General features: G+C 41.0%; 2 protein-coding genes across 3 annotated transcripts in view; both read right to left on the bottom strand.

Moving 5' to 3' along the window:
* Positions 1-24166, bottom strand: part of CEMIP (cell migration inducing hyaluronidase 1) — a 140624-nt gene that overhangs the window by 80010 nt on the left and 36448 nt on the right. The window lies entirely within an intron of this gene.
* The window catches only part of LOC116819847 (cell surface hyaluronidase CEMIP2-like), a 63309-nt gene that overhangs the window by 2516 nt on the left and 36627 nt on the right, over positions 1-24166 (bottom strand). The window contains exons 18-22 of the mRNA XM_075069091.1: positions 12177-12359; positions 8207-8426; positions 5945-6046; positions 3049-3209; positions 1020-1129 (exon numbers count right to left, since the gene is read on the bottom strand). Of these exons, the coding sequence (XP_074925192.1) occupies positions 1020-1129; positions 3049-3209; positions 5945-6046; positions 8207-8426; positions 12177-12359 (776 nt within the window). The remainder of the gene's footprint in view (positions 1-1019; positions 1130-3048; positions 3210-5944; positions 6047-8206; positions 8427-12176; positions 12360-24166) is intronic.

The raw sequence follows: 24166 nt of genomic DNA on the forward strand, positions 1-24166 counted from the left end.
GCTTTGGATAGGGCCCCGGGAGAGCAACAAACTCTGGACAAACAACCAAAAGGCACTTCACCTTCCTTGCAGAAGTCAATCCACTGACTGGAAACTGAAGTGGTACTGAGGGTGGGATAGGTACCCCAGCAAAGACAGTGCTAGCCACTTCCCTTAAAGGGAATGATGGAAAAACACCTAGCCCAGATTGCATCTATTTCATCCAATATTATCTCAAGTTTTTTGGTCTGGAAATAAGGCTAGAAAAAACTTTTCCGATCTGGGTTTCTTCATCTCCCAGTTGGGTTGTGACTACAGTGAGAAAAGCCCTTCTTACGTATTTGGTATTTTGGAATGTCTGCTTCTAGTCTTGGGAAGTGCAGAGGTACAAAAAAAACCAAAAAAACACACCACTAAAAAGAACAGAGATCAATTGTCTGGTTTCAGTTTTGAGAAAAAGGCTCAGCTTCTTATTTTTATCTGAACTGAAAGGGCACTTCATTATAGATTAGTTGATCACTGTAAAATGTCTTGCTAGTGCAAATGATCTGCAGGAAATCAAGGTAAAAGTATAAGTAGGGTTGTCCAAAACTGGTGATTTTTTTCCATCATGATCTACATTTTGCTCTCATCTGAACTTCAGGGTATTTTTCTTTCTCATTAAACTTAACTTCATGGCTGGTTTTTCCTCTGAAAACATTTGAATTTTAAAGTTGGAGTCTACTCTTTGATCAGAAACTGATTAATTTCCACTGGAAAAATGGGGCTTTTTGTTTTGTTTTTTAGAGTGAAAAGCTCAAAATGTGGCTACTTATTGGTGAGACCAGTTCAGTTTTAGATTTTGTAACAAAGAGTAAAAATTCCTCAAATTTCTGCCTAGCTCTGAGGCTCGAGCTTTTCAACATTTTTCCCTAGATCATATTGGTATAGTATATATTTATAAACTCAGAAGGCGGTGCCTGTACATTTTTGCTAGACAAATGCACTTTCCGTTTTAGTCAAAGAAGGCATGGCAGTGTAATTCACATAAATATAGTCACCTTTTTTGTGGAAGACAATAGGCTTTGCAGAACCTAACCTTGTAAAAACAGACATTTCAGAGCTTCCCATCATTTCTGACCCGTCTTTAGAGCACACAAGAACAACTGAGCTGAAAAGAAGGACAATTATTATAGCACAATAGCAGAAGACTATTCTTGCTAAGTGTCTGTTGCATCTTTATGCCCCAATTCAGGAAAGCACTTAAGCATATGCTTAAGTCCCACCGACTTCAATCACACACAACAATGCTTTAAGTTAAGCATGTGCTTCAATGCTTTCCTGAATCAGGGCTTTACCTTTTCAGTGTCACCTTCATTTCATTCTGAACCAAAACAAAGCAAAAATGATTGTAAAAGCATATCCTGCATAGGGTGTTGATATCTACCCCCAGGAAAATTTCACTTGAAATACAATATAGTCCCAAACTCAAATACATTCATAACATCTGTATTTTGCATCTGATTCTAAGTCAAGTCTGAGGCTGGCTTCTAACCTCACAGATGCATTTTTGAGCCCACAATGCATTTTACCTGCAATGAATTATAGGCACAGTTGATAGCATTCAGGTGACTGACTACCTGTTTGTACCTGTGAAATATGAATCCAGACCATGTATGTATCTATTTGGGTTTGTATGAGTAGATTATTTCATATACTCACACATACATATGACGGCGTGTCCACCCCACACAAGCCCATGAGTGGTTACAGTGGTTAGCTGGGCCAATTAACTCCTCAGGTTGCACCTGGAGGAGGAGCCAGGGAGCAGGGATTAATTAGATGAGCTCAGCTGGATGGGAAAAAGGGGGCACATAAAGCCTAGTAGCTGACAGCAGCAGTCTGCAGTTGCTCCCTGGGAGAAAAGAGATGTGAGGGACTGGCAAACCCAGAAAAGGAGGGAGAGTCACAAGAGGCCCAGGGAGAGACAGTAAGGTCCAGGAAAGGCCAGACCTTGGCTGCTGAATACAGGATCTGAGTTGGAACCTAGAGTTCTACTCCTGAGGGTGGATCAGGGTTCTCCTACTAGCCACTACGGAAGTGGCTCAGACCAGGTGGTGGAGAACAGACTGCTGGGACAGTTTGAATGGGAAGACTGATATCCCAGAAGGGAGGACTGTAGTGACCCGGCCAGAGGGCCAAGTCATGAAGAGGAAGCTGAAGCAAGTGGGGCTGCAGGGTGAGAGAGAATGATGGGTGGAGAGATCGTCAGAGGAGGGCACAGCACCCGGAAAGAGCTAATCCCCAGAGGGACCAGGAGGTGGCACCCCTAGCAGTAAATGGATCCTGTGACAATATACATGGGATAGCTCAGCAGTGTTTGTATCCATGGTCATGAACTGCTCGGAAATGCCTTGGAGTGAAAGTCTGTTTTCTGGTTATTTGACCTGCTTTTACCAGCAGCCAAGAATTTTTCTATAAATCTCTGCTGTTCCATGTTTATGTGGTAACACAGAAAACCACAAGGAATGTGGAACAGACACAGAGATGATTCAGCTCACTGCCGAAGCACATCTAAAGTAACAGAACCGGCAGGTCAATTAACTGGCTTGCCCAAGACAAGTCCTGTGGGAGAGTCTGACACACCTCTGATTCTTCTCCATCAAAAAAAGCAAACCATCACTAGCAAGAATAAACAAACTCTCTCTTTTCAGCAATGGAAAAAAATGAGTTATCCCCTGCCAGGAAATTGCTGCCGTTTCAGTTGGACACCAGGGTAAGTTAATGGAACTGCAAATGTCATTGCAAAAGGCCTTATGTACCTCACGGTGGAAAACAAACTGTTAACTTAAATGGAACTGCCAGTTTTCCAGAAAACTTGTCTCCATCTGCAGTTTGTGTAACCCTCAGAGAAGCATAGTGGTTTTTTTTTTTTTTTTTAATTTTCTGGAGAAAATTTGATTTTTGGAAAAGCTTCAGTCTGTCAGATTTCACCAGGCACAAGATCAGCTATGAAAAGTAGGTCATTTTCCTCTTTGTCTATCACCCACATGTTGCTACATGAATTTAAACTTTCAACACCCTGCTTACCTCTCTTCTAGAGATGTTTGAACATAATCAGTTATTGCACTGGCAGCATTTATAGCACTAACTGTGTCAAAGTGCCGCCTACTCACAACTGCGCCTGAACATGCGTCTAGCACCAAGAAGAATATCCCCCGGCTATTGAACAGGAAAATTTCATCATTTATCTGCAACCAAAATACAGGTTAGGATTAGCTGAAGCAGACTGTGGACAAATAGGCAGCTTTAAACTCTAGTCCTATCTCCTGTATTTGTAATTCCCTTCTCAGACAGGTGAGAACATCAAGCAATTATACTCTAACATTTATCATTAATATGTAAGAGGTACCAACTCCTGAAGAGGTTTTATCATTGGAGATAATGAAAAATAATAATTTTTCCTAAGTCTGGTGAGCTGTGTGCTATATGAAAATAGAGGAAGTCGAGGTCTGCCTCAATGAACCTAGTTTCTATATTAAAACAATAGAGTTGTGAAACACAATACACCCGTGGTCACATTTTCAGCTTACTTTTAATCAAGCCTCTGTTCACACAGGTGCATTTAAGGTCTGTTAGATGGCTCAGTATCTGGTTTAAAAAATGATTCTTTCCCTGGACAACTTCAAATTTTTCAGTGGAAATTTGATTACTAAAAAAATTGTCAAGCAGAAATATTTTAATTGGGGAAATGCTACCACCGGCTTCATGGGAGTTGTAGTTCAGATACCTCATGCTCCAGTTCTCCTCAACCGAAATTTAGAACTAGGACTACTCAATACCATGGCATGGTATTGAAGCTCATGTAGTTGTCCATCAGGGAGCTACGTAACTATGGGTAAGGCTAAGATTTCATCATGGGTATTTTTAGTAAAAGTCCCAGGCAATAAACAACAATCCATGGAGGCCTGTGACCTGTCTCACTTACTAAGAATACTCTGGGGGAACACTGCCAGGGCTTGCAACTGCTCCAACCCCGGCCACTGTTCTGGAGGCCCAGGGACTGGTCTGCCAGTCCACTGTTCTGGCGTACCATTTTTGGGAAACACTGCCTTATGGAATGAGATACATAGGCACACTGATGAAATGGAAGTATTAACTCTAAATTTATTTTGATCCTTCAATGTTATTCTTAAAGTCAGGTTTAAAAACAATACAGCAAGTGCCGGATAGATTTTATTAGGATTTCTGCATAAAAGGCATAACATGGCATGAGGTGAATCTAGTGCTCAAATGGTTTAAAACCTTCTGGACCCTTATTACCATTACAGGGTTGCCAATTTTGGTTGGACATATTCCTGGAGATTTAATAACATGACAATCCTTAATTAAAGATTAATCTTTGGCCTGGAGTCTCCAGGAATTAATCCTGCAGGGTTGGCAACTCTAATCACCAATGAGTTCAAATCTCATGCTTCTGATGTGTGCTCTCCAAGGAATACAGGCCCAAGGTGGATGAGCCTGGATGTACATTGGCCAAAACCCAGCAAAAAAACTGCTAGGGCTGCTTTTCCCTGCAACAGGATATTCAAAGTTAAGAGCATCGAGATTTCAGGGTGGAAGGAGGAGGGAGTTCCAACAGGAAAAAAAGAATTGGGAAGAGATCACTGCAGGGTCACAGAATAAAAGGAAATGCAAGGATAATTTTAGGTCAAGGATAGGTATTAACTGTGCGTCATGGAGTAGTGGAGAGAAGCTGTTTAGGATGCCAATAACTGAGACTTTTTTGACACAAATCACAGATGAATGTGTCAGCTTCCTAGCCCTGGGAGACTTCATTTTGCCAAATTTAAGACTTATTTGTAAACAGCAGGTTATAAATTAAGAACCACACTTGAGGCTTGAGTTTCATTTGGTAAAACAAGTGTTCTGGACTGCTGCATAGCTTGTTCTTTTGAGTGTTTTCCCCCAATTCTCTAGGCATTTACTTTCCATATACATGTTTTCACAATTAAATTTCCTTTGAAAAATAATGGTTTGAAAATACCCTGGCTTCTCCCATCATCTCTAAATAGGTCTGTGTGGGAATAAACTGCATAGAGTACCTTATACATTCATTTTACAGTTCAGTACAGCCAGTGATGCATCCTCAGTTAATTCATCCTTGATTGGGGGGGGGGCGGGTTTGCAGAGGAACCAAGGCAGCTGACAATAAATCCCAGCTACTCTGAATCCATAAGGATGCCACACTAGCCTGAGCTGGTATTTATTAACAGTAACAGCATCTCAAATGCACAGGTACACTCTGACCGTACATATGAAACTTGAAAGATGTGCAGATATGACCCCATCGCTGTAAATCCCAGAGTACTAAATAGAGCTGGGCATAAGTTATAGAATAATAATTTTGGCTCATAACAGAAAATGAAATTTTGAAAAATTTCTTGTAAAAAGTCAATTTAGTTTAGGTCAATTTTATTTTCAGTTTCAACCATTTTAAAATGTTTGAATTTATTTTTAAAGTAAAAATCAAAAAGTTTCATTTAGAAAACGTCAAACGTTTCAAATTAACTAAAATAATTCAGCAAAAACATGAATTTGTGAAATGAATCTGCATTTTTTTACACTGAAAATGTGTGAAATTTTGCCCAGCTCTAAATGATAATCTGGTTTATATCAGCTACAAAACAGTGACCTAGGTTTTTGTTTTTACTTTCTCAAAAACAGAATGGTGGATTTTAATTCAATAAAGGGCTTCTTTATTAAGGCCTCCATACTGGTCCTATTACAGTTAAAACTCCCACTGACTTTATTTAGAGCCAAATGCTAGTCCCCATAATTATAAATAAGAAAAACAATGCATATGAATCTTCTAATCTAGCTTCCCTTTTCTATTGCTTTCACAGTCTTCAAGATTTTGCAGTAACTTTTACAGGAGATGAATTCCCCTATTTAATCACGAATTCAAGTCTGGTAGAAAACATACCTTAATGAAAGCTGACTTCGAGTGATTCTGTATGTCAGCTCTACTGACCGATTGGATCTGGATTCTTACATATTTGGTTGAGGGTTTACTAGTGATAGCAACCTGTAATTATATGAAGGGAAGAAGCTTGGTGGGGAAAAAAGTGGCTCTCAAACAATTGCTCATTAACAAAAAATTGTATCAACTGCCCATTTCACCCTACCCCACATCCCTGGAATGCCATCCTGCAAATACTCCAAAATGCATATTTTTGCAGGTTATGAACCTTAAATCACAAACACATGTACAACTCATTAAACATTTAGCCTGATGGGAAGAGATTAGGATAAAAATGATAAGAATAGTTACTCAAAATCAATCTAAATCAAGTATAGATACCTCCAAATACAGGGTTGTCAGTGCCTAAATACCTTGGTTATACTTGCCTATAAACTCCAGCTCTTTCTTACCCTCCCTGACCCCTCCATCCTCCTGTATAAAAACTTGGTGCAGAACAAGAATGCATTTAGAAAACTGATCATTTGTTGCTGAAAGATATGCAAAGAGGAGTGGACTGTTTCAATAATCTAACCCTCTGCTGGTTTTGTTTGTTTTCATTCTGTCTCATCTTGTTTCTACCACCATATATTTCTGACTTTTACTGACAACAGGCTTGATTCCATCATTCTCATACCTATTAATTAGTGCTATTCTGCAAGCAGCCCCACTGGTTTCAATGGCATTCATTGCAGAGTAAGTATCAGAACGGTAGCCGTGTTAGTCTGGATCTGTAAAAGCAGCAAAGAGTCCTGTGGCACCTTATAGACTAACAGACATATTGGAGCATGAGCTTTTGTGGGTGAATACCCACTTTGTCAGATGCATGTACCCATGCAGAATAAGCATAAGAGCACATGTTTAACTTTACTTATGTGAGAAAAAGGTATTAGAACTGAATGAAAAATGGGACAATTTTGAATGCCAATTTTTTGGGCGGGTGGGAAACTCCGGTAAAAGGCAGGACAATAAACAACTCATGAACAGTGTTGTAAAAATATCATCCTCTGTTAACCTTCAGTGTTGATAATGTCATTGCAATTGTTTGAATTTTGCAAATTCTAGATCCATTAAAAAAGACAAGCACATGCATAGGCGTTTGCAGGATCGGGGTGTAAGGGACTGCTTGGTGTGAATCTAAAGATGCCATAGGAAGTAGAATTGAGTTACTGTACCTCTTTTTGGCAATAGTATTACATGTTTAAGTAAAGATGCAATCTGGATGGCTATGCCTATGTGTAGATCACATATTGAACCTCTCTGAATGCTTCATTAGAAACCATCAGTTCTACAGGTACCATTCATGAAAGGAAGAGATTCTTCCAGGAATCGGATCATGTAACAGTGATTAGCCAGCATGGTGATTAGTGTCCTGGAATTACCATCTTCCGGAAGGGATATATCCAAAAGGTCTGGGAAACCACAGTGTCCTCTGATCTGTGTGGAATGTCCCTGCATTGATTAATTCAGGGAAGTCCTATGGACTGTTATACAGGTGATCAGACTAGAGATCGTCACAATGGGGCCCTTCTGTCTTTATAATCTATGAACTGGTCTACTCCTTGGCTCATTCTGAAATTAATTGCATTGTCTTTTTGAATCAGGATATCCTATACTTCACTTGGGCAACAGTCATTGTTCAAAAGAATTTCATCACATTAGCTAATACGTTGAGTACAATGTCATATAATCAGTTAAGTGTTAAGGATGCACATGCCTTGTCTGTGCATTATAGACTAGATTCTGCTCTCTGTTACACTGGTGTGAATCTGGGATGACTTCACATGATTTACAGTGGTGTAAATCCAAAGTAAGGGAGATCAGAACATGCATGGCTATTCATTTAAAATACAACTAGATCATGATCATCATACCTTGGCTTGAAGAACAGCATATTTTTATATATATATAAAAATTGTACATTTGGATTCAAAGCTAAATACATCTCAAAAATCCCAGTGACAACTTTAGTTGCTACAAATATATGCTTCATTTACATCTACTTAACTGACCTCGGAGGAGCTGTCTGTCTCTGCAGCATACTATAAAATGCTGTAGAAAACCAGACCCTCCTACTACACTATCCTACCTTCTGGTCATGTTCAGGAGCAGAGAGAATTGCCTAAGGCCTTCTGCATACCTTGTGAAAGTTACCTTCTTATAAAGATGCTTATGTTCTAGAGAGGAAGTTCTGATTGGCATAGCAAAATAGTATTAGTTCTGTACCTGTGGGGCTCCACACTGGCTGCAAGGCACAGTCAGCCGCTGAGACATTGAGTGCTGTGTAGCTGGTCTCCTGTTATTCTCTAGGAAAGGGTTCAGGGCACAACTCCAGGGATCCTTCGAGGACATATGTGTGACGATTTTAATGCGTTCACAGCCTCGCTGAGAGCAATAACTGTGCCCTTTTCGAGCTTCATGAGCTTGGAGGACGATAAATAGGTACCTGACAAATGAAACCATTACAAAATGAATGAAAGGATCAGAGCTACCTGGGCTGCTATCAGAGGAGTATTGGCAAGAGACAGGATCTGTACTGCATGAAATTCCCCTTGTAATGTTTTTCTAAGGAAAGTTACTTCAATACCTTCCTCCTGTTTAGTACCCCATAATACAGCACACTATGCACAAACCAGCAAGTCAGGTTCTGCCTGGTCCCAGGGGCGCTGGAACAGCCTGTATAGTGGGGGTGCTGAAAGCCATTGAACCAAACTGTAAACCCTGCATATAATGGAAACCACTTCAAGCAAGGGGGTGCAGCACCCCTAGTTTCAGCTCCTATGCCTGGCTCTGCATGAGGGTGCAAACAGCTCCTTGTCGTTGTGCCTTGGTGTGGAGGCCTGGAACAACTGCTGTCCTTGCACTTGAGTACAAATTCTACACAAGTATATTACCACTAGACCATCTAGAGGGAGCCAGCCATCTCCCCCCACCATTCCAAAGGGCTACCAGAGCAGGGCTGCATCTAGCCAGAGAATGGAGTAGCAGCCATGCTCTCCCTATATCCTGGAGGTATTATGCCTGGCAGAGGACTCTAGCAGCTCCTACTGGGGCTCTCTGCCTTTGCATTGCCTCATCCCAGACTGTCCCTTCTAGGCAAAATTCATCTCAAAGTGTCCAGAAGTAACGCTTGAAGCAGCCACTGTACCAATTCTCTGATTCTTAGGCTCATTTTTCTAGCTGTTCTAAGTATGTTTTCAACTTTGTCTATTTTGTAGTTTAGGCTGGATTAAATCACAAACAGCTCAGCTACACTATCAGGGAAATACCTGAGCTTTATCGAAAAGCGTTAATTTTAATGCTGTCTCTTTTAGGCAAATGGAAACAAATAAGTACACTTGGTTCATCTCCAGAGATTTAGCACATGTGGCTGAAAAGAGAAGGGGGAACATCCCACGGATTATGAAATAAAAGCTAATAAAACCTCCAAAAACTCAACATTTATTTTTGGTCAGCCTAAAAAAAGCAAAGCTTAGCTAAATATAAAACAAATAGCCCTGTAGTTCCAGAACCAAGTTAGGTCAGGCACATCAATCTGTGTTCAAAGTCGAAAAGAACAGCAGGCATCTCACGGCTCTGTCCCCTGCACACCCTCATGAGTAACTACTTTCGCATGCACTTCCCTGGTAAATAATCTGTTTGCACCATTTGGGTAACATTTTGTACAGATTGAAAGAGAACAAATGAGCAAATAATTATTTCACAATTCCTATCATAAGAACATATTTACAGCATTGCTGAGTCCCACATGGCATAACATACACTCCAGGATTTGATTGGTCACATACAGTGTTTGAATGAATGACTATTTTCCGTTTTTTATTTTACAGTCTGACATTTGTGACCTGACTTCAATGTTCGTTGCATTGGTAGGTTAGGTATAATGGGCCGTGCACCTTGTGTACAAAGGTACACATACCTTTTTTGCAAGTATTTTAGCAGAACACTAAGCTGTGGTTTCTCTATTTTTCTTTAATGGGAGATATTTGGGTCTTATTAATATTACTACTATTCATTATTTGTATGATGGTAGAAGCCACAGGTCTCAAAAATTGGAGCCCCATTGCGCTGGTAACTATACATGCACAGTAAGAGAGTTCTTGACTTAAAGACCTTACAATCTAAATAGACAAGACAAAGGATTATTTTCCCCATTTAAGAGAGGGGGCAACTGAGTCAGAGCATAAATGACTTGTCCAAAGTCACACAGGAAGTCTGTGGCAGAGCTGAGCCTAGAACCTAGATCACCTGAGTCCCCCATTCAGTGTCTTAAGCATAAGACATGTCTATCCCAAGGATATTAGTTTATTGGCTAGGAAGAGTTTCAGCAAAGTGGAGAAGGTTGAGGGAGGTTATAACATTTGGACTTGCGGAGATCCTGTATTCCCCTGTGGTTCTTAATGCTGTTTCTGTTCATTGTTTTGTTTTTAAATTGACTTTTTTTGTGTGTGTTTCCCACACACACTGCTCTGCAAAATTCAATACTAGGGGCCTAATTCTGCTCTCACACATCTGTGAAACCTCTCACATACCTGTGAAACCCCACTGCCTGCCATGGGAGCCACATGATGATAAACAGAAGGAAAGATTTGGGCTCAGGAGCACATTTTGTCTGCCCCTAGAATTTTTTTTGAAAGGGACCTGAGGGGCAACTCTGCCTCTTCATTAAGGCTTGCCTCACCCTGTCAAAATGTGAGAATTATCCAGGGCTTCCCCTTTTGAACCAGTTCAGGCACACAAACTGTGAAAGGTAGTTCTAAGTTTCTCATCCACACTGTGCACTGGAATCACCACTCTAGGATGGTCACCTACTCCAGACAGATAGTCTCTTGATGTGTGATGATTTTTAATATGTATATCAACACGACGACCACCATTCTAGTGATGTGGACACCAGTGGGGGGGTGTGGCCCCCAGCACTTTCAAAGGATCTGAAGCCAGGAGAGAGAGAGAAGCAACTTTCTCGGGGGAGTGGGGGGAGAGGGAAATCACTGAGCAGTAGAATCTCAGCACAATTATTGTTTTTGTGTTTTCCCCTTAATTTCGCTTTCATGAATGACAGTTCAAAGTTCCACAGTCTGTCACAAAGATGCTCTTCATAACCCTGCATTTTATAGACCTGTAATACAGACAGTGGGCCAAACTGTGCTCTCTCTGTGGCACAAGTGTAAATCTGGAGCGACTCTTGACTTCCAAGAGGTTATTCCAAATTTACACCAGAGCATAGCTTGACCCCCCCACTCTTAAATTTTCTTTTGGAAGGAGCACATACTGTTTGCGGAGTGAAGATGGAACAGGTGTGGTGTCAGGCAGAAATATATACTAGTAGTGTGTCATATCAATCTGAATAAACATTTAAAAATCAATATGATAATATTTATGTTCTGATATCACTTGACTGTCAATTCCAGCAAAAGACTAAACTATAGTGCTTCTGCAGATAGCACCACAATAAGTAGAACTTGCAGACCTGGGCATTGGAGGTCAGATAAAATAAGACACCCACACACCCTGAAACTTTGCCCAAAAGTCTAATCAAGACTAACTAGTTTAGAAGTTTGCAAATGCTTGGTTATTTTCCCTCATTAATTTATATTTTCTTCACCCAGAATTCCCTTTTTCAGCTGGAAGTGGGAGTGCCAAAATAGCATAAGACAGACTGTTCTGGCAGGATTTAAGCTCAGAGAATGCAGATAAGCTTTTAAAACTTCTGCCTTGGGATTCGGTTCTTATTGGAATCAATGCCAAATTTTGAGGATCAAACGGAACTAACTTAGTGCTGCCAAGTTCCACCCAGAAGCTTGAGGAAGTTTTTTGGAAGGTGATGGATGGCTTACAGGACTGACGCAATTTTTTCTTCACCCTCACCCCTGCCCCCTGCCATTTTGGTTTCCTGCTTTGCTATCCTTTTGCCTCTTCTGCTCTCTTCCATGCCCCAAATTAACTATCCAACTTCCCCCTTCCTCACCCTAGTGATGCACAGCTTCTCATCACCAATCTATGCTTCACTCTCAGAAACATGCCTGAAAGACATTAGAGTGAGGAGCCAAACACTGAACACAGAGGTAGCAGTGGGAGAGAAGGGAAGGCAGATGAGGGAGAAGGGTCCCTAATGTGGGATGCTCTTTCCTTAAGATGGCTGTCCTGGCAAGTCTTGAGGCCTGTGGTTAGGAGTCAGTTATACAGTCCCACTCACCCCAATGCACTGTCGAAGTAGAAGAGCCGCTCACCCGTCCTGTTGAGCACACTGGGCCAGGAAGGGGCTGCGAGGTAGTGTTTTACACTGTGCACTCTGCCCGTCTGTCGCTGGTGGATGTCTGCCACGATGGTAAAAACAGCCTCCTTGGGATAACATAATGCAACGTGCAGCCAGTCTCCTCTGTTGGCAAAATGGTGCAAGGGAGTGAGGACAGAGATAAAATATATGCTTGTAAGTGTTGAAGGAATTGAAAAGAAATGAGAAAAGGTCTCCTGCTGCAAGCACAATATTTAAGGGGTAGAAAGGGTCTTTGTTTTCAACACCTCCTCCCCTTTTGAAAAAGCCCAACCAACCTAACTTGGGGATTCACTTTGTCTGGAAGCAACTGCTTGTTGTTACTATAGGCCCAATCCAAAGACCACTAGGTCCATAGAAAAGACTCCCATTGACTTCACTGGGCTTTGAATTGGGCTCCAGAACTGCTTTAAAATCAGAGAATTGCTCTCAGCATCCAATACGACCTAGAGATAGCAATTTTCCAGGCTTTCTTAGAGGACAGAATTTCTTTTCATGATGTCCATTGTAATCTCTTGAAAGGCCATTAGGCTTGGTTTTGTTCATCTAGCAAGAGGAGCTGGTTTCAAGCAGACATTTCAACAGGGGCACTGATACAGGAATTACATAGAAATCTGAGCTGAACCAGAGCCATACTTTAAAGAGACTTGCTTCTTCCACTTTATTATTGTGGTTTCCATTAAAAGCCCTCTCTCCAATATTAAACTTATAATAAATAGGGCTATAGTTAAAGGGTCTTTTAACTCCTGTCTTCCAGAATTTCAGCAATGTGCTGATGACAGCCAACTGACAAGAATGCGAGTTGACTTTACGTCCTGGCTCTGCCATGCCTATTTCCACTGCCACTGTTGTGGAGAGGAAAATTGGTTCAAACCTGTAAGACTATGTTACAAGTAGCAGGACCATGCAAGGTGTTACAGTACAGTTCAGAAACTGACTGGGGAGAATTTTCCAGCAAATCATGGTTTCCAGAGGCACTTAGCTTAGACAATCTCTTGTTCTACAAAAAAAGAAGCTGAAAGTCATAGAAAGGTTACATAAGAAGGGGTGGGGGAAACAAAGAAAAAAAAGTGTGGCTTTCATTGTTTCTGGTTCTCCTATTCAGTGACTCTGTGCCACATATAGGCATCTGAACCATTAGCGTGGTTAACTTTACTGATTGTCTGAAAGAGAAGATGGGATTCTGGGATTTCTGACCGTTGATGTTTTAAAATATTTTTAAGAATATTTGGATTCCTGTTTACATGGTGGGATGTGGTTCAGAGACAGAGAAAATCCTGTCTATCCTCCAGTGTCTTTTCAAGGCCCTAGAACTCTGGAGTAGAAATGAATTTATTATTCCCTCAGCTGCTCTGTGAGGGCTGTACGGCTTATACAGTGCAGAGTTGCCAGCCAGCCATGCAAATGGAGCAGTAAATGGAGGCAAATGGATTTGATTCGGGGAGTTCTGGGAATCTAAAAGCCAAGATGTTCGCTAAGTGTCTCCGCATTAGCCGCACTGAAGGCAAAAATCAATCCCATTGGATCCGTTCAAGTTCTTCCTGGTTTTCCCATCTTGGGTTATGTTTAAGAAAAACAACAACAACAAAACATTACAAGGTGGAATAGAGGGCAAGTGGTTCTAGAATAATAAACCACATTCTTATACCCAGGCCCCATCACACTGAGCCAAATACTGCCCTCTAGATTTTAAGTAACTCCAACTGTGTCACAACTCAGCACGACAAGAGATATTTTCAGACATATTGGCCTCCATCTAGAGGAACTACACGAGAGCCGTGGCCATGGAATATTTTTAGGATAGTGTCCCAAGAACACAACTGTTTAAGGGTGATTTTTTCCCCCTCTTTGCATTGATTTATCACATTGGGTTCCCTGGAGATGCTGCCACAGAAACATCCCAACACCTCCTTGAAAGGCTGGGAACTGACTCTTGTGCAGTGTTACAGTCCCATGGGGGAGAAAAGCACTAAATACAAACAAGAAAGCAAAGGGGGAAGGAAGACACATGAGAGAACAGCTGAGACGGTTGAGTGTCCCCAGGCACTAAAGCCTTTTGCCAACATGACAGGGCTGACTGGATTTTGGAAAGAAATGTATTGAGGGTGAGAGCTCTTCATGAAAACAGGCCTTTCTTTGTGAATGTTCTCACAGGCATACATAAGCCTTAAGGATATTAACAAAACAAAGCTTTAGAACAATGGGGAGGGGGAGGAAAAAGTCTGGAGTCATCAGTTAAATATAAAAACAAAAACTATTGATTAAATACATTTAAACAAAATGCAATAAAACAACCTCTTATTTAATCCTAGTTTTGTTTTGAACTCTCATGTTAGCTACTTTGGCTATTTTGTAAAGGGGGTGGGGTGGTTGTTTTGTATGAGTCATTGACAACCATCATCCATACATTTTGCTTTGCTTGTCTGTGGCACTCAGGACAAGCAAAGCAGTGATAACACGGGTATCAGATGATACCATGTAGGACCCTGCACTGCTTTTGGTGGGGGGAGGGATAGCTTGGTGGTTTGCGCATTGGCCTGCTTAAACCCAGGGTTGTGAGTTCAATCCTTGAGGTGGCCACTTAGGGATCTGGGGCAAAAATCAGTACTTGGTCTTGCTAGTGAAGGGCAGGGCTGGACTCAACGACCTTTCAAGGTCCCTTCCAGTTCTAGGAGATTGGTATACCTCCAATTATTATTATAAATTTTGGTGAGCAGAAATTTACAAGGTCAGAGCCCTTCTGCCAGGATCAGCTCTAGGCTCCAGCAAACCAAACACATGCTTGGGGCAGCACAATTCCAGGAACAGCATTCCAGGTGGTTTAGGGTTTTTGGTGGTGGGTTTTTTTTTTTTTTTTTTTTTTTTTTTTTTTGCACTTCAACAGTTGCACTCTCAGAGGTGTTTTTTTTTCTTGGGGCAGCAAAAAACCTAGAGCTGGCCCTACCCTCTGTAACCATTGTCAGGACTGCAAGGGAAATGCAGCCTCCTGATACAGCGGCTGTAAACAATCAGGCAATGTAGCTTAATGGGTCAGCAGAAGATTTAGGCTGAGATGACTGCACACAAAAGAAAAGATGGGAGCTATTCCTGCTCACTATGGAGTGATGAATGTAGAAAACTTTGTGGCTGGAACTTTAGCTGCAGGAAGCCTTATATTCTCTCTCTCTCACCCCCCCACCGCCCCCCGTGGTTGTTTTTTTTGGAGAACAGTTAAATTATGGCTCCTCAGTGTTTCCGAACTTAAACCTCTCTGTTTGGATTCTTGTTTTCAACTGGAGAAGTAACAGCTAGAACTCACAGATGAATCAAGCTAAATTTAGACTGGCGTGCATCTCTGAGCCAAAATGGGCCATGTTCTGCCTTTCCTAACATGTAAGCAATATCAGCTGGGATTTTCCAAAGCCACTGAAACCAATAGGGCTTGTGTTCCTCCATCACTTTTCTGAGCTGCTCCTGTTATCATAAAGAGAAACGTTTACAAATATTATATTTTTATATCTGTAAAGGAATGCCTTGATTTTAATTCATCTTTTGGAACGGACTAGATTCTAAAAGTAGTTGCAATACTTCAACTGTCTGAGTCCCCTCTGAGAATCTGCAGTTTTAGATTCCCTCATGCTGAATGAAAGATCAAAATAAAAGGGGATGGTGATTAGCAGATTGTGAAAAGGAAGTAGTGAAACCGACTGTAGATAAAATGTTGTCAAATGAAGAAAGCAGACAGATTTTCTTCTTTTGTTTATGAAGATTTACTTGTAACAATGGGTTAACAATTTTCAAGCAGAAAGTCTGATTTTTTGAAGTTGATCCTTTAAAATTAAATTAAAATCAAATTCAGATATTTTAGACACTTTAATGAAAGAAAATAGCTGTGTTTACAATCTTTACTGGTGACCTTATTCCTTTCATTCTCACAGTAGGGGATTTTAAAAAAAATTTGGGAGGTCAGTTTCCTTTCTGTTTTTTCCCCAGACTTGGCTCTTGAAGAAGAAAAGCTAAATAACAACCGGTACAAAGTCCTACCAAATATTTTCAAATATTAAAGTGAATACTTAAAATGTCTACTGGCACGGGCATATCTCAGCGCTGCAGCTTCTGCTCCTGTGTTACTGTCATCCAACAATCCCCACAGTGTGTTTCATAATTTTTTTTATGCATTTGCTTAGCACTGTTTATTTTCTCTTGGAAATGGCTGTTTTGTGGCCTTTTTTTTTATTGCAATATTGATATTTGCTGTTCTGACTCCCCAAGTGAAGCAAAAATACCAAAATGTTTAAAAAGTTCCTTTGGCCATTGCCAGCTGCTGAACTTCTTGATCAAATGAAGCAACAAGGGGGAAGTGGAAAAAGGAAAGAAGCATAGAATATCAGGGTTGGAAAGGAGCTCAAGAGGTCATCTAGTCCAAAACCCTGCTCAAAGCAGGATCAATCTCCAGATAGATTTTTGCCCCAGATCCCTAAATGGATCCCTCAAGGATTGAGCTTACAACCCTGGGTTTGGCAGGCCAATGCTCAAACCACTGAGTATCCTTCCCCACAAAAACACACCAGTTCAGAGATTTCCTATTACTGGACACAGGATAGATCTATAGTTTACTACTGTTGAGTCCCATAGTAATTGCAGCAAAAGCTGAACCTCCCTCTACTGTTCAGTTCAAACCACAGCTTCAAAAGACCCAGAAGAGTGCCTAAGACCCCAAATGAAATACCCAGAGGAAAAAGTTTGACATATTCCCTTAGTACACAGAAAGTATTTTATATTCACAGTGTCTAGATTTTGCATTTCTGATGCCAATAGTTTCTAGGAATAAAAAAGGAAATACAGTAATGCTTGATTTTTCTGGGATGGTGATAAGTCTGCATATAAAGTGAGAATGGTATAACTTGGACTGGTACAAACAAGAGGTTCAGCTAAGTTTAACAAGAGTGTACATCTGTTTGCTGCGCCCTCCTACAGGCAGAGGGCAAAGAAAGCTCTAGGCCCATATAGGTTTAAGTGGAGCATTGCCCTCTAGAGGCTGGAATGTCAGACCTGAACAAAATGTGTGTGACCATGTCTACAATGCACTTTCATCAGTAAAACTTTGGTCGTTCAAGGGGGTGTGTGTGGGGAAAACAAAAAACAAAAACAACCACCACAGCCCTGGACTGACAAAAAGCACTGGTGTGGACAGTGCTTTGTCGGTGGGAGACCATCTCCCACCAACAAAGCTACAGCCCTTTGTTGAGGGTGGTTTTATTTTGTTGCCAGGAGAGCTCTCTCCTGCCTAAGAGTGGCTACACTGTGTGCCTTACAGTGGCACAGCATTAGAGGCCCAGCTGTGCCTCTGTAAGCTGCTCAGCAGAGACACAGCCATTGTTGCTGACCTACGGAGAACATAGGGAGCCCTGATACGGTTCTAGCTACTGGAGATTCTACTGCAGTGTTCTGTCCCTGAAAACCTCATGAAGTTTTTGTGGACATGACTTGTTCTATGGCTGATGACTATGAAATCTACAAACCAAATTCTGATCTCAAGGGTGAAAATCTGGAGTATCAGTGCAGAACAGAATGTGGCTAGAGAATTAGGCTGTGTCTACATTAGTACTTTTAAATCAGTGAAACTTTTGTCAGTCAGGGCTGTGAAAAAATACAAACCCAAAACACAGCCCAGACCAACCTAAGTTTCGCTGACAAAAGCACTGGTGTTGACAGCACTATGTTGGCAGGAGACACTCTTCCGCAGACACAGCTACCACCCCTTGTTGGGGTGGTTTAATGATGCTGGTGGGAGAGCTCTCTCCTGTCAATACAGAGCAGCTACTCAGACAGATCTTACAGCTATACTGCTGTAGGGGCTCTAGTGTAATCACAGCCTAAATAGCAGAGAAAAAAAAATCCAGTGGTTATAGCTGCCTGCAGCACATGTTGGGAATTAATAAAGATTAATTGATTTCCAAAACACAGAAGTTAGGAGAATGGGAGATTTTTGCTCACTAGGTCAGTTTTCCCCAAACTATTACTACTCTGAGTTAAAAATGGCCCTCTGAGTCCTCCCCCCACAACCTATACAAGCACAATGAAATGTATTTTCAAAGCATGTCATTTGATTCCTATTCACATCAATAAGAAAGTTTCAAATATAAATCCTCACGCACTGTCCTGAAAGTTAATATCCCAATGGGAAATACAAATCACACAGACAGAATTCTGAAGTGAAGACGACAAAAAAGATCATACTCAAAGCTTTCACTCCATCTTAGCAGCAAATCCCGAGAGGTGCTCAGCATCTGCATTTCCCGTTAACCTCAGTGAGAAGGCAATTTGTGTGATCAGTTCACTTCTCCTAGGAGTCTTCAGATACAGTGAACTGTCTGGCTGCAGGCTCATTATCTGTCCACCAAAAGCTCACATTCAGCCAAGTTAACAACACAGCAGCCATCTCCTGAAGGCTAACTCCACTCCAGTGCTTGACTTGGAAAGGGGAGTGTGATGTACTCTCCACTCATGATTGGAAAAAAAGGCTGAGAACAAACCTGAGTGTATCTTCACTGCCTCCTCTGCCCCCCCTCCCCCAATTCAAACACCTTACATTTCAGCAGACTGGCCCCTTGAGTCCATATTTTCCAGTGGCTCACTAGAGCTCTCCATCCCACTCCTCTCAAATTTCTTTTTAAGGTTTTTTCTTCAGTTCCAGTCCATTAAGCACATTCAAGTCCTCACAGGGACAAGACAGCTACCAGGCAAACAGCCAGCAATTTTCCTTTTCAAGGCCTTGGTAAGACTAGCCACTTCTGAAAAACAACTCACTACAGTTCTACTGACAAATGGAGAGCGTGTTACATTGCCAGAGCAGTGTGAACCAACTAACAGAGCCTAAATCTGCATAGATAATTGACAGAGATAGTTAATATTCACACACACAGTTTCATTTTCACATTTATGCCACTTTAGGCAAAAGGGGTTATATTTTTGAGGTCCAACAAATTAAAGCTCCAACCCAACTGGTGATAGTTAGGAGGCATGGAGAAGGAGTCAATACAGTATTTGGCTCACAGAACCTTACATTCAGACTAAAAAGAAAACCTGTACTGAAATATTAGGAGTTTCACTGACATCATATTTTTCTCTAACACACTGGCTTTCTTGACAGTAACAATTTTATTTTTTTTCATTTTCTCTCCTTAACTGGATTATCCAGTACTGTATTACTTTTTTCTGTGAACATGTCACGCACACATATGGTGAGAACAGGTCTGTGGGACCTGTGAAATTCACAGCCACAAGACCCGCTGGTTTGGGGGATGGGAGGGGAAAAAAAATAAAGAAAAATCTCAGCTTCCTGTGGGTGAGAAAAGAAAAAGTAACATATCTAGCCCTTTTCCTCCTGGAGACAGCCTTGAAAATGAAACCCAAAATAAACCAAAGTAAATGACTTCCTAGGGTACAAAAGAACATGCAGCTGGGTTCTGCATCTGCAATGGAAGGCTGGGGGTAGGGATGGATTTACAGATTGCCTGACCTGCACATTCTTCCCATATGTTTTATTATGTAAAACGAGTCAGTCAAGAGTCACCTCACTAACCTTCCTCAGTATCCTCAGGCCAGCCCTGGGCACAGAAGTGGACAGGAGGACAGGTTTGGGGACAGCCTGTGAAACAGCTTTTGTCACCCTCTTACTCAAACACATTAGTGCCAGCTCCACATATGCTACTACAGTAATAATATGTAACTACAGCTAAGCAACTCGCATTCCAAGGTTTCAGTAAACATTTCAGCTCCTTTCTTAACAATAAAGTATCTCATTACAGCTCCAATCTATTTGATTAACCTAATGGATCAAAGGTAAGTAAGAAAAAATATTTTTGAGACACAGAGTTTAAATATATTTACTGATTTCTATGTTATTTGGATATCTGAATTTGAACTGGGATATAATCAGCATATTTAGAGCTAGATTATGATACCCTAACTCACATCTAATAGCACATTATTATTATTGATTATTTGTATCCTGGCTGCACCTAGAGGCCCCAACCAGCCATCAGAGACTCATTGTGCTAATTACAGTATATACATATAACAAAAAGATGGTTGCAGCCCTAAAGCTGCCAATAGCAATTTGATTTGCAGAAAAGTTGCTTTCATCTGCCTGTGTATTTATCAGTCCAGGTAACAATGGCAGAAGCAAAAGGGTTGCTCATACACTAGTTAATTTATAAAAGAATAAAACTACAACTTAAAAAAAAACTCTCCATCAGTTGGGCATGTTTGCAACAAGCTCATTCTAGCCTGGTTTTATTTGCTTTGTTTTCCTCCAGATTGCATCACTGGTAAAGAATTTAATTGTACACAAGATAAGTAGCTACAAGCAAGAATCACGCTAAAAAAGCAGCTGTAGACAATAATCCCTTCAAAGTTGAAACCAGCTCATTTGAAGCCAAATACTATTAGTGCCTTAGCGTTTCATTTGGGGAGCTGGAGAATATATATGGTTTGCTTATGCTGAAGGGCACATTATGATAATTTAGGTCATTTAGATCAAAACACTCATCCAGATCTCACTTTGCTAAACATGGAAAAAGTGTTAAAGTGCCACCTTTTCACCTAGAAGTTAGTCATGGGCCCAAATCAGACCCTCAGATTTGAGGCATGGGGAACAGGGGGTGGTGAAGAGGAGATCTGAACCTAACTCTGTGGTTTGAGTTCTGGGTCAGATAACTCCTTTTTTCCGGTTCCTGTTCAGAAGATTTCAACACTATTGAATATGATCACAAACCCTAGCTCTGGTAGAGCCTGGAACTAGACCTTCCGACCTCAGACTAATACAAATGAGAATCCAAACACAGCCTCTTGTGCCCATTTTTATAGAAATGTAAATATTCAGCCCTTCCATATGCCAGTGTCTGCGTCCAAAGAAAACATGAATACATCCAATTTCATTCACTTCCAATCAGAATAGTACAAAACCAAAGCTCCCCAGTCCTTCCCCACCACTGAAACCTCTGCAGAGATGCAACGAAGTGCTGAGCACCTCTTACGACATGCAGAGTCTATCGGCTTCTATTGACTTAAGTGGACACTTAGCATCAGTTCCAATGAATAAAGCATTTGGAAGACTGCCATGTGAGTTTCCACATCCATGGCAATAAGGCAGATCAGGGCATCTGCAGGGAGGTTTTGTGGGGGATTGTGAGGATTTGACTGTAAGTGACCTCATCAATTTATTAAGTCTGTTATTCAGATATGCCCTAGTATTTCCTTCAGTCAGCTGAATCACAGCGGATGGGGGAAAAGTGTCTCTCTCTTAGTGTTAAACAGACCAAGTACAGCGGTATTAGCTGGTGCTCATTAGTAATGCTGAATGTACAGCCTAATTGGCCTTGCTTTTCAGGCCATTTCCATAGTACAATTTACTACATGATGTTTTGGACATTTACTTTGAGTTGATTTGAGCCCTCTTTAGATTTTCCTGATAACACAGATAAACCCTACTGATTTACGCACTGAACCATGCATTTGATAATCGTCTCTGCTTTAGCATCTTTCAAGATTAGAGAATCTACACACAGACAAAACACTAGGTCATTAAATTAAAGGACTTTGCCTACTGTATGAAGTGCCAATCTTTGGACCATTTCTCCAGAGTTTGAGAGGAGACACTTACCAGAGACACACAATGTTCCCTATAGTCTCCGCCTAGTTTTCCAGATTCTCTCCCCCTCCCTCTCCCTCACCTAACAAGCTTCTATGGTTCTTTGTGCTTCATAAATGGATATTAGTGCTAAGTAAAGCCCTTAACCTAGTTTTTACAGATAATTTCCATCCCTCCATTAAGAACAAAAACACAAAGGAACATTGAAACAGCCTCAGTGAGGAATATCGGCCAACAGAGAGATGAGACACATTATGAAGAGGTCTTAGGTCTCCATTCATGAAACTTTCACACACAATTTATGCTGGACAAGAACAGGCTTCAGAATATTTTGATAGGTTCTACGGGACTTTATTCCCGATAATTAAAATTCCAGTTGGTATTCTTTTTCTGCTCAGTTGCCAAAATGTTTGCAAGTTACCAGGTCCTATGTTAACAGTTTCAAAAGATCTCAATAGCACACCTTCATCTTATCCTTATAATACAACTCAAATCCACCTGACTACCCTACTACTCTATGCACTAGAAAACAGAACAAAAAAAATGTTCCTTTCTGAGCCAACCTGGACATGCCCAACACTAATTTAAAGCTCAATCTGCAGATCTTAATGACTGTGGTTTTCTATATCAATTCAACTGGTGAACTAATTGCCATACCCAACAAGTCACATGGATTTCTCACTGGAAAGGAAATCAGTTTTCTTCATGCAACATGCCTGTACAAGAGTTTCCACCCCAGAGCCACAGATGGCAGCAAGTGGTGGTTCAAAAGGTCAAGTTTTTGTTTGATTTCCTTAATCCCATTTACATTTTTTAGTGGTAACTGAAGAAATTTTGGGGGGAGGGGTGTCACAATTACTGTAATCCTCATGTAACCATCAAAATCAGCACTGAAGTGGTACATCCATGACATGCCCTCAGCTAGTCACAAATAAAAGGGAGCCGCAACTCCTAAGTGCTTGGGCTCCAAATAGCATCCTAGATACATGCTTGTGCAGTGCTGCTGGACACAATGGGTTAGAATCTCACCTGGAGTAAATTTGCATTAACTCCAACTGAGGCATGTCGATTTACCTCTCTGGCCCACCTAGTGAATTTCAGTGCTCCAGGCTGTTAAACCAGTGATACTTAGACTGAGAGCCAGGGGCCACACATGGCTCTTAACTGTGACTCCTGCCACTCACTGTGCGATTTAATTATTAACCAGTCAGGATGCTTTTACTATGTTATTAACCAATTGTAAACTACCTGGTCAGTCAGTTTGCTCTGAGTACATTCATCCACACATACACAGAATATGAAACAATGAATTCATGATACTGTGGCTCCGTTGGGCAGTGATGATCACAAATTTGGCTCCTGAACCACTGAGATCTGCGTATCACTGTCTTAAACAGATATCTGAACTAAATGTAAATTACCACTGTGGGGATTTATGGAATTTCTGGTGGCAATGAAGGAGTTAACCATACAAGTATTCCACATCAGTATTATGCCTGACTGCTGGAGCAATCCAAACCCTGGTATGCATCCCACTGTCAAATTCTTTATTTCCCCCCTGACCTTCTTTTAGCCAACTCAAAATAGATATTCCAGAAACACCAGTGCTGTCTAGCTGAAACATCAGTATCCCTGATGTAGCTATCCACTGCTCTAACAGTGCCAGGTAAAAATAATGTAATGATTTAATAAAGCTGCACTGCAATTACTACTCCCAAGACGCTACTATTAAGCTTATCATTCATTTTTCTTGGTTTTGCTCAATATGCACTTTGTACAGTGTTCACTATGGCAAGAGTGTTCATTTTTTGGTTGATTATTCACAGTACTGTGTGTTTAAAACAAACAGGAAGAAATGTTAAGGCAGGTAAAAACTTCCCAAGGGGTCTAACTTGGATTGTCTGCATCTTGACTTGTTATTTCTTCCATTCCAAAAATAATAAGAATGCTGCACTGAAGCAACGGTCACTTTGGAAATGCTTAAGAGAGTGTTTTTAATCAAAATCGTCTTTTCCCCTCAGTTACTTTGCCCTTCCATGAGAACCTCTTTTCTCAGTGTTTCCCCTGTGCAGCCTAAAGTCTTCATCATTCCCATTACATCATTCGAGTTCTTGCCCTACTTAGAGCATCTAGTCTATTCAGAATGAACAGGGACTTAATAGCAAGAGTCTAGAAAGAAACAAGCGTCGCAAGTAGTTTTATATGAAGCAAAATTGTGGTTTTCTTTCAGCGTATTTCTTCAAACCAGACAGCCTGACAACTGTTTCTTGATCAGGAA

This window comes from Chelonoidis abingdonii, chromosome 9, assembly GCF_003597395.2.
Source record: "Chelonoidis abingdonii isolate Lonesome George chromosome 9, CheloAbing_2.0, whole genome shotgun sequence".
Taxonomy (NCBI): Eukaryota; Metazoa; Chordata; order Testudines; family Testudinidae; genus Chelonoidis; species Chelonoidis abingdonii.